At 40.9% G+C, this 15,000-nt stretch overlaps 2 protein-coding genes across 2 annotated transcripts in view; one reads left to right on the top strand and one right to left on the bottom strand.

Moving 5' to 3' along the window:
- Positions 1-15,000, top strand: part of LOC135195821 (uncharacterized) — a 553,178-nt gene that overhangs the window by 193,015 nt on the left and 345,163 nt on the right. The gene's annotated exons all lie outside the window — the stretch shown is intronic.
- LOC135195373 (ribonuclease H-like) lies at positions 1,604-2,245 on the bottom strand. The gene has a single exon (XM_064221633.1). The coding sequence runs from the start codon at positions 2,243-2,245 to the stop codon at positions 1,604-1,606; it is 642 nt and encodes a 213-aa protein (XP_064077703.1).

Below are 15,000 nucleotides of genomic sequence, written 5' to 3'. Positions count from 1 at the left end.
TTTTTTTTTTTTTTTTTTTTTTTTTTTTTTTTTTTGTTTTTTTTTTTTTTTTTTTCAATCTGCACAATTCCTTATTAATTGTATAATTCTGTTAGGCGCACAGTAATATGTTTACCTTTCTTTTCTTGCCATTCTTTAAGCGCGAATGTTGTTCTTCTCTCTCCTTTTTCTTCTTCATTTTCAGCATCTGGAAATCGCTATTTCTTATATATGTGTCTTATTTTGTCTAGTTTTGCCTGATTGCTTCCGTAATTCATATCAGCATGGCCTAAAGGACAGTGCCTGATGTTGTAATAATAATAATAATAATAATAATAATAATATAATAATAATAATAATAATAATAATAATAATAATAATAATAATAAATGAAGGTAGGAGACCTCTCTCAAGCATGTTTTGTTAAAGAGGATGGCAGCATCAGTGGAATTGATTTTATATATGGTCTTTTTTAATTTTCTTATTATTCTCTTCTCATCATGGCTGATATTTGCTAATAGCTGGCCGATGTTCATATCTTGGGTAAAGAAATGTTTTCTAAAAATACTAATTTATCGATATGATACCAAAAGTGGCGTATGGTCACCGTAGGGTTAACAAATCTTAGTCTAAAGGGGTAACGGAATTCCAACGTTTCCAACCGTATCATCGGTTCATTTTCAAGGAAAGGTGAGTTTGTTGTTTTGAGATTAAGCTGGCCTTGTGCCAGCACGGGCTCTTGCTCGTAGAGCAGCCCGTATGTCATATTAGTTGGAGATGTGAGATGTTTCGGATATGAAACTTTATTGGTGATACATGAATGACGTGGTGAAGGTGATTTGATATTGAATGAAGGATTTGATGGGCAAGGTTGAAACCCTTTAAACCCAAAGGTACCCTTCAGTCGTAGGGAAAGCTCGATAGTAGTAAGTGTTGGCTAGTAGGAGAGACCAACAGATTGGAGGAATGAAGGTTTGAGTTGTAGGCACAGTTAGCTAGTAAGATAGCTTGTGAAATTCTGAGGCATTTTCGTCTTTCCGGTCCGGTTTCTTTAGGTGTGTGTTGTCTGGTGAGAGTGGTGGAGGGATAGTGATGAGTGTGAGGGGAGGGGTGATGAAGGAGGCTAGAGATGAATGGGGATGTCTGTTAAAGAGGTTTTTTTTTTGTCTTGCATGTTATGTGAGTTAGGGTAGGATGGGGTAGTGATCATGATTGTTGGCACCATGTGCTGTCAGTCAGGGTAGTGTTCTGTTCCTACCTTGGTGGTGGGTAGGAGCATAGGAAACCTGCCAATTCATGGGTGTTTGCTAGAATGTGCTTTGTAATTTGAGTGGTTGTGCGTTCATTTCCAATATACCTATCTCTTAGTTGCTCTGTTTCTGGACAGTCTAAGAGGTAGTGTTCTAGAGGTTCTTCTGGAATTCTTTTGCAGTACTTTCATGGCTTGGGATCGCCTACTATCTTTTGCCAAGTGCATTGGTATCCAAGCCTTAGTCGATGGATTATGACTGCTAGTGCTCGTGACATATCTTTGGGAATGTCATGTGGTTGCAGACTGGTGGTGTCTACATACCACTTCGCAGTGTTAGAGCCTCCAAAGACCGCTCTCCTGACTGCTTTCTTCTCACACTTGACAGTATGCTGCGGCTTTGCTTTTTAGTTGAGTCAGTGAGTGGCTGATTTTAATACCTATGTTGTTGATGTGTAACCCGCTCTTTGCTAGGGAGTCTGCTTCCTCATTTCCTTGGATTCCTATGTGACTTGGAATCCAGTTGAGAGTTATCTGTCTGTTTCTGGTTTGGTGGATGTTGGCAATTGCCCATATACTTGTCAGGAGTTTGATATTTTCTTTTGCCTTGCCTTTTGTGATGGCTTGTATTGCTCCTTTCGAGTCGGTGTGGATAGTTGTGTTTCCTAGTTTGTGTTGCGAGTCTTCTAGCGCTTTAGCGATTGCTATCAGCTCAGTCTGCAGAGTGGAGGCATTGTCTGAGAGCCTCCAGCTCCCTTTTAGTGATGCCGAGTAGACTCCTGCTGCCGCCGCAGGGATGCTGAGGTCTACTGATCCATCTGTAAAGTATTCATTTGTGGCTGTTGTTTTCCTTATTGAATCTTGTGCTGCTTGTTTCAGCTGTTGGATGGTGCATGCTTCCTTGCTTGCCGGGAGGACTGTGTAGTTGATATTGAAGAATTCTGGTTTCCAGGGTGCTGGTTCAGCATACTCAGTGAGAGGAGAGTCTTCTCTGATGGCAGCAGCATGCTTTTGCATGCCTACTCTTCTTAGTGTTTCTAAAAGGTTGCCAGTGTATGTCTTGGGTGAGTCTAGTTCTTCTTGGAGATCAATGCATTTTTTTATCTCTCTTTTTAGTGGACAGTTCCTTTCATTTTTTAAGGTTTTTAGCAGGATGGATGTGTTTCTCTGGTCTATTATGTATGTCAGAGACTGTAATTTTGTTTCATATTTCAGAATGCATAAGTTAGTCCACATTGGAGCCCCTGTGATGAGTCACAGGGCATTGTTTTGAATTACTTCAAGGCTCTTTTGCTCTGTGCTTGTGAGACTGATGAGAACAGGTGCGGCATACTCAACTGTTGACCTTATTGTTTGTATGTAGAAGGTTCCGAAGGCGTGATATACTGCTCCCTGTTGTAGAGAGGTGATCCTTCTCATGGCATTGTGTCTGCCTTTGACTTTCTGCTTGAGTATTTCAAGTTCTTTGCATGGGGAGAGTTGCTTGTTTATGTTTACTCCAAGGTATAGTTGTCTACCCATTCAATGGGTTCACCTATGAGCTGTATTTCATTTGGGTCTAGACTGTGTGTGATGGCCATTGCTTTAGTCTTTGCAGTGTTGATTTTTAGACCTAGGTCTGTGCATCTATTTTCGATTTGTATTATTGCACTTTGCATGTTCTGGTGAGCTCTGTGTCTGTCTGTGCTGACTAGACAGACATCATCTGCATAAATGAATATTTCAACCCCATTGGGCAGGATGGTTGTGGCTAATTTTTCCATTAATACATTGAAAAGGAAGGGGCTGAGAATGCCTCCTTGAGGTGTTCCATTCTCCAGACTGAGAAAGTCCGAGCTTGCTCCTTGGAAGGTGACTCTGGCCTGTCTGTTTTGCATGTATCCTTTGGCCCATGCTAAAAGGTTGCCTTTCACTGCCTTGTCAGCCAAGGCTTCGAGGATGGCAGCTGCACTGGCTAGCTCATAAACTTTTTCTAAGTCTCATTAATTGTGGACATGACATCTGCTAGGCATTCTTGTGTGCCTATCCCCCTCTTTTTAGGCATATAGGCGATGGTGTAGAGGTCCTGTTTTCCATTGCAGTCTGTTTAGTACCATTCTCTCTGCAGTCTTTTCTGAGCAACTGATGAGAGAGATGGGTCTGTCGGAGTTGGGTTCTTTGGGCTTGGGGATCGGTTGTGTATCTTGCTGGTTCCATTGTGTGGGTCTACTGCGCTCTGTGTATGTTCTGTTGATTATATGGAGATGAACTATTTTGGCTGCCGTTCCCATGTTCATCAGCATGCTGTATGTGATCATGTCTGCTCCAGGGGCTGTGTCTGTTCCCTTTTGAAGGGCTTTGCCCAGTCCTGGGTCTAGTGCCACTTGCCTTTCTCTTGTGGCTTGTGGTAGGTGTGCTGATTTGGTCCTGTCGGCAAAATGTTGTGCAAGTCTGTTTGCTTCAGCTTGAGGGTCAGGATGGTGTGGTTGTGTTATCTTGGTTTTTCCTGATATTTTGTTGAACCATTTGAACATTTTTGCAATGGGAGTAAGTTGGGTAGACTGTGAGCACCATTTAAGCCAGGTTTCTTGCTTTACTTCTTTGGCAGTTTGTGTTGCATGGTTTATAACCTCTCTTAGAAGAGCATGCATCTCATCAGTGGGATTGCGTCTGAAGAGTTTTCTTGTTCCATTTACTCTTGTGTTCATTTCCTTGATTCTTGTGTTATAGTATCAGCTGTCCTTGTGGGGGGTTTTGTTAGTGGTAAATGTTTTCTTAGGCATGGAGATGTTTGCTGCATTATGCAGGCTACTCACAAAATCCTCCTGAAGCGTATTTATGTTTTGGGCCAGAGTTTGGAGGTACTGTGTTGCCCACACAGTCATATGGTTTTCAAATGTGAGCCAGTTTGCCAGGTCTGGTCTCCATCCTGCTGGTTTCAGTTGCAAAGTGATCACTGGTTAGTATTGGGTGCACTTTCCGTGCACATTCTTCCTTCAGGTTTTGGGATACGAAGCTCAGGTCTAGTCTGCCTCTTCAGAGGTGAGTAGCTTCATTTGTGTTATTTAGCAGTGCTACTTCAGGAAATTCTTCCAAAAGCAGATGTATGTGTCTGCCTGCTGCATTTGTATGCTGTTTGGATCGTAGGCATGGATAATGAGCATTGAAGTCTCCTGCAAAGAATGTGTTTTCTCTGGAGGCAGCACTGAAGAGGTTCTCTCCTTCAAGGATTTTGTCATGGGCTTTGTATATGTTGTGAATGACTAGTGAGGTATTTTCTAGTCTTATGTTGAATATTTTCTCTGATGGAATTGTTGCTTTCACAAGGGTGATTAAACCTCTGTTTTCATTTGTGTGTGGGGTTTTGTATACTGTGTATCCCTGAAATGAGAATTTGTTGGTCTCTCTAACAAGAGTTTCCTGTAGGAGGACAATGTCATGTTTTTCTACAAGCACCTGTGATTGCAGTGTGGCGTATTTTGAGTTGGCACTGTTTATGTTCCATTGAAGGATTTTTAGGGTTGTGTGTGCCGTTTCCGTCGTTTAGGGTGTTGTTTGGGTTTTGATTGTTTTGCTCCATTTTAGTTTAGCAATGATAGTAGTGTTTTTCTGAGATCTGGTGTAAAGTGTTGCTCTGGGAGTAAGTGGCGGAGAACTTGTGTTACTACAGATGCTATTTCTCTCCTGAGTTCTTCACGTGTGAGGATGTAATTGTGACTGTTGATGGGGGGCTCTGTGGCACTGCCCCGACTACCAGTACAGGTGCTACTCTCATGAACGGGGTGGGAGGAAGAGGGCATGGTGTGATGATTGGGTGGGGTGGGGAGGAGTGGCTGTTTTGGTGTGGAGTAAGGTAGGAAGGAAGTCAGCTTGGCATCTGGGACGGGCATGTTCATCTGTGTGTATTGTTGTGTGCCATTTGCGAGTCTGGGGTCTCGGCTGACGTAGGGGGTCTTTAGGATTGCTTGCTGGTGGTGTTGGGGTTTTTGTGATTGTGGTGGTTCTGGTTTGTGTGTGTGTTGTTGAGTTGATTGCTGCCATTGTCTGGAGAGATGTTTTTGGGGTTCTTGCTGTCTAGTAGGTGGTTGTGATTGTGATGTGTATTGTTGTGTGTGATTCGGTTTTGGCTGTGGTCGTGGGGGGGGGGGGGGGGTGGGTGTGGGGGGAAGATCCTTTCATCTTCCAGATCCTTTTCAGTCTCTCCATGCAGCCTTTGTACCATGCATGGTGTCCTTTGTGGCAGTTGGGGCATCTGGCTGTAGTTGCTTCTTTCCTTTTGTGCCTATCGATGCAGTCCCTTGTTGGGGCGTGAAAACTTCGGTCTAGTATTTGCCCCATGTCGGGATGTCTACGACAGGGGGCCTTTTACCTTGGAAAGTGACGAGGACCTTCTTAGTAGGTTCCTTTGCTTTGTTTAAGCATCTTTCTGCATGTAACACTCCTGGTAGCTTCTTAATGGGGTCCACTGGAAGGGTTGTCGGGTATCCACGTATTATGCCTTTTTCAGTTTTCTGTGTCGGGTCTAGATACTGGAAGTTTTTGTCGTTTTTAAGGATGTCTGCTAATTCCTGGTTTTTGGGCATGATTATGAAATGTCCTCTGTTGTTAGGTTTGGCAATTATTTGTATGGCGGGGTGTTTGTTCTCAAGTTCCTGTATTGCTGCATATGTCGTCTGATCAGGAGTGGGGATTACTTTAAATTTGTGTAGTGGAGGGAATTCAGTTAAGGATTGTGTGTCTATTTGCGTGTTGTCTTGTGATATTGCAGGAGGTTGTGTGTATGTGGTGTTTGGTGTCTTTCTCATTTTCCTTAATTTCTTCCTGTTGTGGGCTACCTGGTATCCATCATTTCCTTGTGTTGATTCAGAGTGTGAGTTGTGTTCATGTTCATCAGAGCTGTCCAGGGGGTTGGGGGGAGGGTTAATCGTTGGAGGGGTTGTTTATTTGCCTGTGAGGGGTTGTCATCTAGAGAGTATTCTTGGGGAGAGCGAATTCGTGGTCTCTGTATTTTTGGAGAATTGGTGTCAGGGGTGCTGCCGCTCGATCTGGTCCGTCTTCTAGTCATTGTCATTGGTGTCTCGGAGGCTGCTGGTTTGGTATGGGTGTCAGGTATGATGGTGGGAGATGATAAGGGTGAGGATGCTATGTCTTTATATTTCAAGTAGAGAAAGAGGGTTGAGGATATCTGTGAGGTGTGGTTAGATGTGTGACTGTTGCCTGAAGTGCTTGGTTATCAATTAGAATGAGTTCTGGCTTATGGAAGGCGCCAGCCTATGCTTTCCCTATGCTACTTGCAATGTAGTATTGCGACAGTAGAACGTTTTGCCTCTTGAGTCTTGCTTCTGTTGGAGTTTTAAAGACAACAACGGCTACCAAATTTTCCACAAGAGAGACGGTGTTAGTGTGGGAAGGTTATTTTTTTGAGAGAAAGAGGAGTGAAATGAGTCTTGAAATTACTTATAAAACAGTGAGAGAGCTCTCTCAAGTCTTATTTTCCCTTGCTTAGTGCACCGACTATAAAGTCAGCAGGGCTAAAATGCAGGGAGAGTATGCAGAGATACTGCAAAATGATTGGCTAGTGGCAGAGAAGCACATGCTTGAAATCCTGAAAAGAAGCTTGTGCTATTCAACTCTGGCTTCTCATTGGTCGGCAGCTGAAAGTGGGAGGAGTCTGGGCGGAGATGGAATCTGGCTGGTGATTGGCCGGCAAACGAATCTGGGTTGAGTCTAGGTGCAGGAGCAGCGATGTTGCTACTACGGAAGCGGAGCAGCAACTGAAGGAATGGGGTCGTTCGGCGGTATTTATTGTGTCCCAGGTGCTCTGTCTGATGAGCGCTGCGTTTTCATTGGCTGAACAGAGGATTAAGTCCCTGAGTCAAGCCGTCTTGCAGAGGTGGAAGCTCGCACTGCTCTTGGCGTGCAGACGCTGGAGACTGGGAGCGTAGTATTGGGCAGGGGCACCTGATTGGTCCGTTCGATCGGCTCTATGGTGCCGGCGGGCGGCGCCCTATGCGCCACCGTCGGGAGGAATGAAGTCTCTTGAGTGGTGTTGAGGCTAGGTCTCTCCTTCCCGATATGTAGGGCCTCCAAGAGGCGGAGGCGACGGTGGTCTGCTGCCTTATCGATAATACCGATATTAGGAATAATGTCCTTGTGAGTTATCCAGGTATTGTGGACGTTTTTTGCATGGTTATAGATGGCGCCTTCCTGAGCATGGCAGGATATCCTCTTCAAACATCGTGTTGCCATAGTTTTAATTAACAACGGGTATTCCAACCGGGACGTCGAAAAAGCCATTCGCAGAAACATCGATAAGTGGTACTAGCAGGAGCCTCACCCCGCCGCCCTTGAAGACGTCACTCTATTTTACAAGGGAGTATTTCACAAGAAATACAGAGGACGAATGAGCCCTTCGTAACATCATCGAAAAGAACGGCCCCCCAACGGACCCTGCGAAAAAAGTGAAATTGATCATTTACTACAAAAGCAAGAAGACCTGTGGCCTGATTATGAAAAACTATCCAGCCCCCGTGATGCAGGACCCTCTCAAGAAAACTAACGTTGTCTACCAATACAAATGCCCTGTCCGGGAATGCCCCGGCGCCTACATTGGTATGACAACGATGCGATTTTCCAAGAGGATATCCTGCCACGCTCATGAAGCCGATCAAACGGACCAATCAGGTGCCCCTGCTCAATACTACGCTCCCAGTCACCAGCATCCGCACGCGAGGAGCAGTGCGAGCATCCACCTCTGCAAGACGGCTTGACTCAGGGACTTAATCCTCTGTTCAGCCAATGAAAACGCAGCGCTCATCAGACAGAGCACCTGGGACACAATAAATACCGCCTAACGACCCCATTCCAATCAGTTCACACTCACCTTTCCTTGAAAATGAACCGATGATACAGTTGGAAACGTTGGAATTCTGTTACGCCCTTAGGCTAAGATTTGTTAATCCTACGGTGACCATACATCACTTTTGTTATTATATCAATAAATTAGTATTTTTGAAAACATTTCTTCAACCAAGATATGAACATCGGCCAGCTATTAGCAAATATTAGCCCTGATGAGAAGACAATAATAAAAAGAATTGAAAAGACCATATATAAAATCAATTCCACTGATGCTGCCATCATTTTTAACAAAATAATAATAGTAATAATAATCTCGGAAGGAGACCCTCTCGTAGGCATGTTTTGTTAAAATTGACTGCTGCTTCAGCACTATTAATCTTGTAAAGAGTCTTCTCTATCTTTCTGATGACCGCTTTCTCGTTGTTGCTTAGACTGGCGAGCAACGCACCAAAGGGCATGGTAAAATTCGGTTTAGTCATTTGATTTATTATTACTTATACAATTCTCTCTCTCTCTCTCTCTCCAACGCGACGTTTCCTCCTGATCGACAGGACATTATCAAGCGATAACTGCTGAGGGACTGAATTCCAGTGGCGAGTCCATCTCCTTTTATCATGGTGTTGCGAGCTCTTGAGCTACGGTCAGAGCACCTCTCCGGGAGGTCGGGTTTTCATTGGTTCCTGGGAAGGTGACTCATACGGGGGTATCACCGGGAGCCTCTTGACCTGAGTGACGTCACCCCTGGTAATATTTTCATGTCCGGTGTTTGTTTCATGCGTGCTGTTACTTTCGTTGGGGGAGAGGGATGTGGTCCTCCTCACACACGTCGGTATCAGGAACGCTTCTTGGGTGGTATTAAAGGGATGCTTTTCTTCGAGGATGAGCAGCGCTTCTAGGAGACGCAGACGTTGTGGGTCAGGTGCTCTCCCGATGATCTTAATATTCCTGACGATGTCGTCTCTTGAGATGTTTCTGTGGTGTACTACAAGGGCGTGCTGCCTAATGGCGCCCTCCTGGGCGTGGCAGGAAATCCTTTTTGACAGGCGCATCGTCGTCATGCCAATGTAAATCCCAGGGCATCCTTGGGCGGGGCATACGTATCGGTAGACGACGTTGGACTGCTTCAGGGGGTCTCCTACCGGCGGGGAGGGGTTGTTCTTCATCAGGAGGTCCTTCGTACGCCGATTCTTGTAGTAAATAATGAGGGACACTCTCTTTCCTTCCTCCATGGGGCGGACGTGTTCCTCTATTATTTTCTTCATGGCTGCTTCGTCCTCCATGTATTGGTGGTGCATGAAGGCTTTATAGAAAAGTTTGATATCCTCCGGGGGTGGAATGTTCCTTCTCTCTTCCTCTGTCATGTACCACTTGTCAAGGGCGGCTCGTGTTTCTCGGTTTACGAGTTTATTCGAGTACCCATTGTTAATTAGCATCTGGGATGCTCGGTCGAGTTCGAGGTGTGTCCTGCCATGTCGAACAGTGCGAGAGGGCCCTCCTGACGAAGGCCCTGACGGTGGGGGTCTTGAACCGCGCAGGACACTCGCTTTCACCATTTAGACAAAGTCCAAGGTTCGTAGCTTTGGTATAAACTGTAGTCGCCAACTTCTGATTCGTCTTCGTGACAAGGACGTCGAGGAAGGGGAGCCGATCGTTGCTGCTGTACTCGACAGTGAAGTTGAGTGCGCTGTGCTGCAAGAACTGCTGCCGAAGGGCTTCTACCTCATCCTCGCAGTCGGCTTGCACGAAGATGTCATCGATATAGCGTCCATATGTGCGGGGACATCTATGTTGCGAGAAGACCCTTTCTTCCACTTCTCCCATGTAGAAGTTAGCAAAGAGGACTCCTAAGGGGGACCCCATCACTACGCCGTCCTTTTGGCGGTACATCTGTCCTCGGTGGGTGGTGAAAGGGGCTCTCTTCGTACAGATATCCAGCAGGGTTCTTAAGAAGTCTCCTGGGATGTTAGGGGGTCTCATATCGGGATTCCTATATACCCGCTCCATGATGATCCCTATCGTCTTGTCGACTGGGACGTTGGTGAATAGGGACTCAACGTCTAAGGACGCCATGGTTCCCGCACCGGGGGCGTCGCGGATCTTCTCCAAAAATTCCACCGATGAGGTGAGGCAGTACCTGGAGGGGATATAAGGGGTCGGAATTTTATTAAGGCATTGGCCAGAGCGTAAGTCGGGGCGAGAAAGCCGTCATCAGAAAGATAGAGAAGACTCTTTACAAGATTAATAGTGCTGAAGCAGCAGTCATTTTTAACAAAAGTAATAATAATCGTAATTCATATCAGCATGTACTAAAGGGCAGTGCCTGATATGTATTAATAATAATAATAATATAATAATAATAATAATAATAATAATAATAATAATAATAATAATAATATAATAATAATAATATAATAATCGTAATTCTTATCAGCATGTACTAAAGGGCGTGCCTTATATTGTATTAATAATAATAATATAATAATAATAAAAATAATAATAATAATATAATAATAATAGTAGTAATAATATAATAATAATAATAATAATAATAATAATAATAATAATAATAATAATAATAATAATAATAATAATAAAATAGATAATCGAGTAACATAATAAAAATGATAATCGGCAATATCCACGCAATTGCTGAAGAAGTAGAAAAAAGTAGTATTTATAATACGATAATTGCAGCACCAATAATTGAGAATAATCGTAAAAATAACAGATATAGATAACAATTAAAACAAACATATAGCATACAATTAATCTCCAGCTAAGGACCTTAGGTGGTTTCAAATGTCAGGCCAGAAGTCTGAATGCGAAAATTGAAGAAAACAAGACTCAATAATAATAATAATAATAATAATAATAATAATAATAATAATAATAATAATAATAATAAATAATAATAATAATTAAAAATTCCTCATAGTAGCACGAGTCTTCAAATGGAGAAACAAATCCACAGTTATGTAAATGTACATATATTTAAGTTTAAAACAGAAAAGATAGCTTTCGGGAATCTGTACGGTTCCCCTTATCAATCTCGGGTTGATAAGGGGAACCGTACAGATTCCCGAAAGCTATCTTTTCTGTTTTAAACTTAAATATATGTACATTTACATAACTGTGGATTTGTTTCTCCAATAATAATAATAATAATAATAATAATAATGATGATAATGCTTCTCGTTTTGACGAAGGTCATATTATGAGAATGCAGGAAAACGAACAACGGCTGAATCACAAAGGTGATCAGGAGAAACGATAATTATTATTCTTCCAAGAATAGGAGTTTATCGAATGATGATTTTAGGGTGCAGGCACACTCATGTAATTATAGACTTTGCGTACCACCTCACACCCACACAACGAGATTTCATTCAAGTAGAAATATGATACATGTATGTATACACTCACACAAACATATATACATACATGCATACATACATACATACATACATACATATATATATATATATATATATATATATATATATATATATATATATATATATATATATATGTGTATATATATATATATATATATATATATATACATATATACATATATATATATATATATAGCGCAATTGAAACACCAGCAGGAAGCGCCATCTACCAGTAAGGACACCAAGGCCAAAACCCGGAACAACAGTTTGTACAACTTCATTGGGACATGTTTCGAGCAGTACTGTCACTCGTTATTAACCTAAATTAAAATTAAGGACAATATAAGTCCTGTAATCAAATTCGCAATAACGCAGCAAAATATGAAAAAAAAAATAATGAGAGTACGTTAAGAGATGGCTAATATTAAAAAAAAAACTTAAAAAGGCTAATTGAAATAAGTGAATAAATAAAATTAAATTAAAAAAAGCAAAATGGAAATTTGTCATAAAAACGGATGGTACAAAGGAACAGTAAATACACTAAGTCAATATATAAACCAGCAGAATGCAGACTAACAACACAAAAGTGAGGTTACAGCCACATTTCTAGCCAAAGAAGGCTTTATCTTGACAGATTATAGAACTTCTAAAATGTCGAGGTCTGTAGCAAACTGAGCAGAGGTTAAAACGGAAAAATCATCAATATGTAAAGTGTGACCGGTCTCCTCGCTGTGTTCTCTAATTGGACTGTAACTAGGTGTTGAAAGATAATTGCCTGTACCAAATTACCTACCAAGGTGTTCAAACCATCTCATCCAAGCTGATCTGGTAGTTTTTCCAACGTAAGTGGCATCACAACCACTGCACTGTCATTTATAGTAGATCAGATTGGACTGAAGGCTTGTTAGTATAGGGTCTTAAATTTTAAAGACATTTCCTAATTTAGTTTGTAAAGTGAAATATATTTTGAGATCCAGCTGAGGGTAACCAATGGACAAAATAGAAATTAATTGCTTTTTTAAATCGTAACTATGAGTTCCAGTAGATGTTAAAGGTAGATAAATAACAGGTTTCTTTACGTTAGCGGTAGTTTCGGGTTGTTTGTTTACATATAAGTTTGAGAGTTGTTCACCAATATATGTATTCACGTAATTCAACGGATAGCCATTGCTTTTTAAGAGTGACCTTAAAAATTCCAATTCTTCATGCAAATTCAAATAGCCGGCAACTAGCGTAAATATTAAATTCATCTGATATTTCAAAGGTGTAGCTGATTGCAATTTCGACATAAGACCTGTGAAAGTAGGCTTTCTAAAGACTGAAGTGTGAAATTTATTATTACGATTTTTTACCTGAATATGTAGAAAAGAAAGCGTATGATTATCTTCGACTTCAGAAGTAAAATCTATATTAATATGGTTACTATTAAAGTACTCTAAAAAACCAGGAATCTGGTCACGACTCTTTGAAATTAAGAATGTATCATCGACATACCTTCTGTGCAATGAGGGCTCAAAATCTGAAGAGCAGTCGTGTAACTATTTCTTCTCCATAAAATACATAAAAGCATTAGCCAAAGATGGTCCTATGCCGGATCCCATGCTTACACCATCAGTTTGCTTATATAACAAAGTGTTAAACAAAAAATAACATTATTTGGTAGCTAGGACTAACAGTTCCTTTAACGGCGACCTGTTAAATGTCCTTCATTATAATTTGGTGGTTGATAACGAGTAATAGTACTGCTGGAAACATAAATGTTTGCTTTCCATAACTATTTCCTTCAGATTAGGTTTATTAATGGAAGATTGCATTCCAAGTTCGTGACCTTTTACGGACCTTTTTTTAAGCTAAATCTAAACTTACTTGCAGATAGTTTTAGGTTTTTTCTCATTTGAAACTAGTTTTCAGACATGGGTTTTCTCTCATTTTACACTTAATTTCACATAATAGTTTTTTTTTTGTAATTTCAAACTTTTTTCAGACATGGGATTTTTTTAAACTCGCTTTCAAATATAGTATTTTTTTCTCACTTAAACTTGTTTTCAGATATAGGATTTTTTTTCCTCATTTGAAACTTGCTTTCAGATATAGGATTTTTTTTTTCTTATTTTAAATTTGCTTCCAGATGTAGAATTTTTTTCTCAATTCAAACGTTCTCAGTTATAGGATTTTTTTCTCATTTTAAACTCGATTCCAGGCATGGGATTTTAAGAAAACATTTAAACTTGCTTTCAAATATAGGACTTTTTTCTCATTTAAACTTATTTTCAGATTTATGATTTTTTTCTCTATTTTAAACTTGTTTTCAGATGTGGGATTTTCTTTTCTTATTTTAAATTTGCTTGCAGATGAAGAATTTTTTTCACGTTTCAAATATTGTCAGATATAGAATTTATTTTTTCTCATTTGAAACTTGTTTTCAGGTGTATTTTTTTTTTTTTTTTTTTCTCGTTTTAAACTTGTTTTCAAATATGGGGTTTCCAGTATGTCGAAGATTCCTTTACACGTTAATGACCCTTGAGAAGGGATTTCCATTGGAACCTTTGGAACCTCATTTGAATAATGATGATAACTGGCTTTGCAACACGCATTTGCAGTCGCCTCATCCGCGTCTTTATTGTGTCTATGGGATCTTGTGTGGGAGATGAAGGGATTGGGTCTCGGGACGTCAGTCATAATAAAAAGGAAGACTGCGCAGCCACCATTATGATCATGTTAGCCTAAGGCTACTGGGAGACCTAAGGCTGTGGCCTTCATTTTTCCTTTTTTGTTTTAAGATTTATTGTTATGTAGGTAACATTGGTACTACCATGGAATAAAGGTTCGTATGCGTTTGTTTTACATACTACCATGGAATAAAGGTTCGTATGCGTTTGTTTTACATTCTTGCTATCTGGAAATGTTTTAATGTACAGGGTGGTTCGAAAGTCTCGTTACCCCTGCCAAAGAGAACGTTTCACATGAAGGATACCAAAATACCCAACAGTTGGAGGACGCTGTTCGGGCAGTATTTGCGACAATGACCGAAGCACAGCTTCGTCGAATATCACTCACGGCGCTGCATCGTTTTGTGCCACGAAAGTGATGGAGTTCATACAGACCGTCTCGATGTGTAACAGTATCAATGAAAGCAAATAAACTATTACTGTATTTCTTGTTTTTGTATTGTTTCGGTGTTCTTATTTCGTTCTATTGTTCTTACAGTGAATAAGCTGAATCCAGGATATGCGTTTTGTATTATTTCAATACATGTTGTTGGTACTTTTTGGTAGGGGTAACAAGACTTTCGGACCACCCTGTAGATGTTCACGAATTATTAATATTATTATTTGAAATGACTCTGTAAACAAAAGAAGACAAGGTCCAACCTAAAAGGTCGAATGGGAACCGGCCGTGACGAACCGCGCTGTTTAGTTTTCCATTTTCTTAAAAAAAAAAAGGCAGACCGTATCCTGAGTACTTAAGAAGCTATCTCAGTCATAAAACTTAAAAATGGCCGCTGTCGAATGGATGTCATGAAAACATTTATGGTGT

Source organism: Macrobrachium nipponense, chromosome 16 (assembly GCF_015104395.2).
Source record: "Macrobrachium nipponense isolate FS-2020 chromosome 16, ASM1510439v2, whole genome shotgun sequence".
Classification (NCBI taxonomy): Eukaryota; Metazoa; Arthropoda; class Malacostraca; order Decapoda; family Palaemonidae; genus Macrobrachium; species Macrobrachium nipponense.
This window is presented reverse-complemented; position numbering and strand designations above follow the sequence as displayed.

Excerpts from the sequence above, each read along its gene's own strand:
- LOC135195373 (XM_064221633.1), bottom strand. The coding sequence starts at position 2,245 with ATGCAAAAGCATGCTGCTGCCATCAGAGAAGACTCTCCTCTCACTGAG.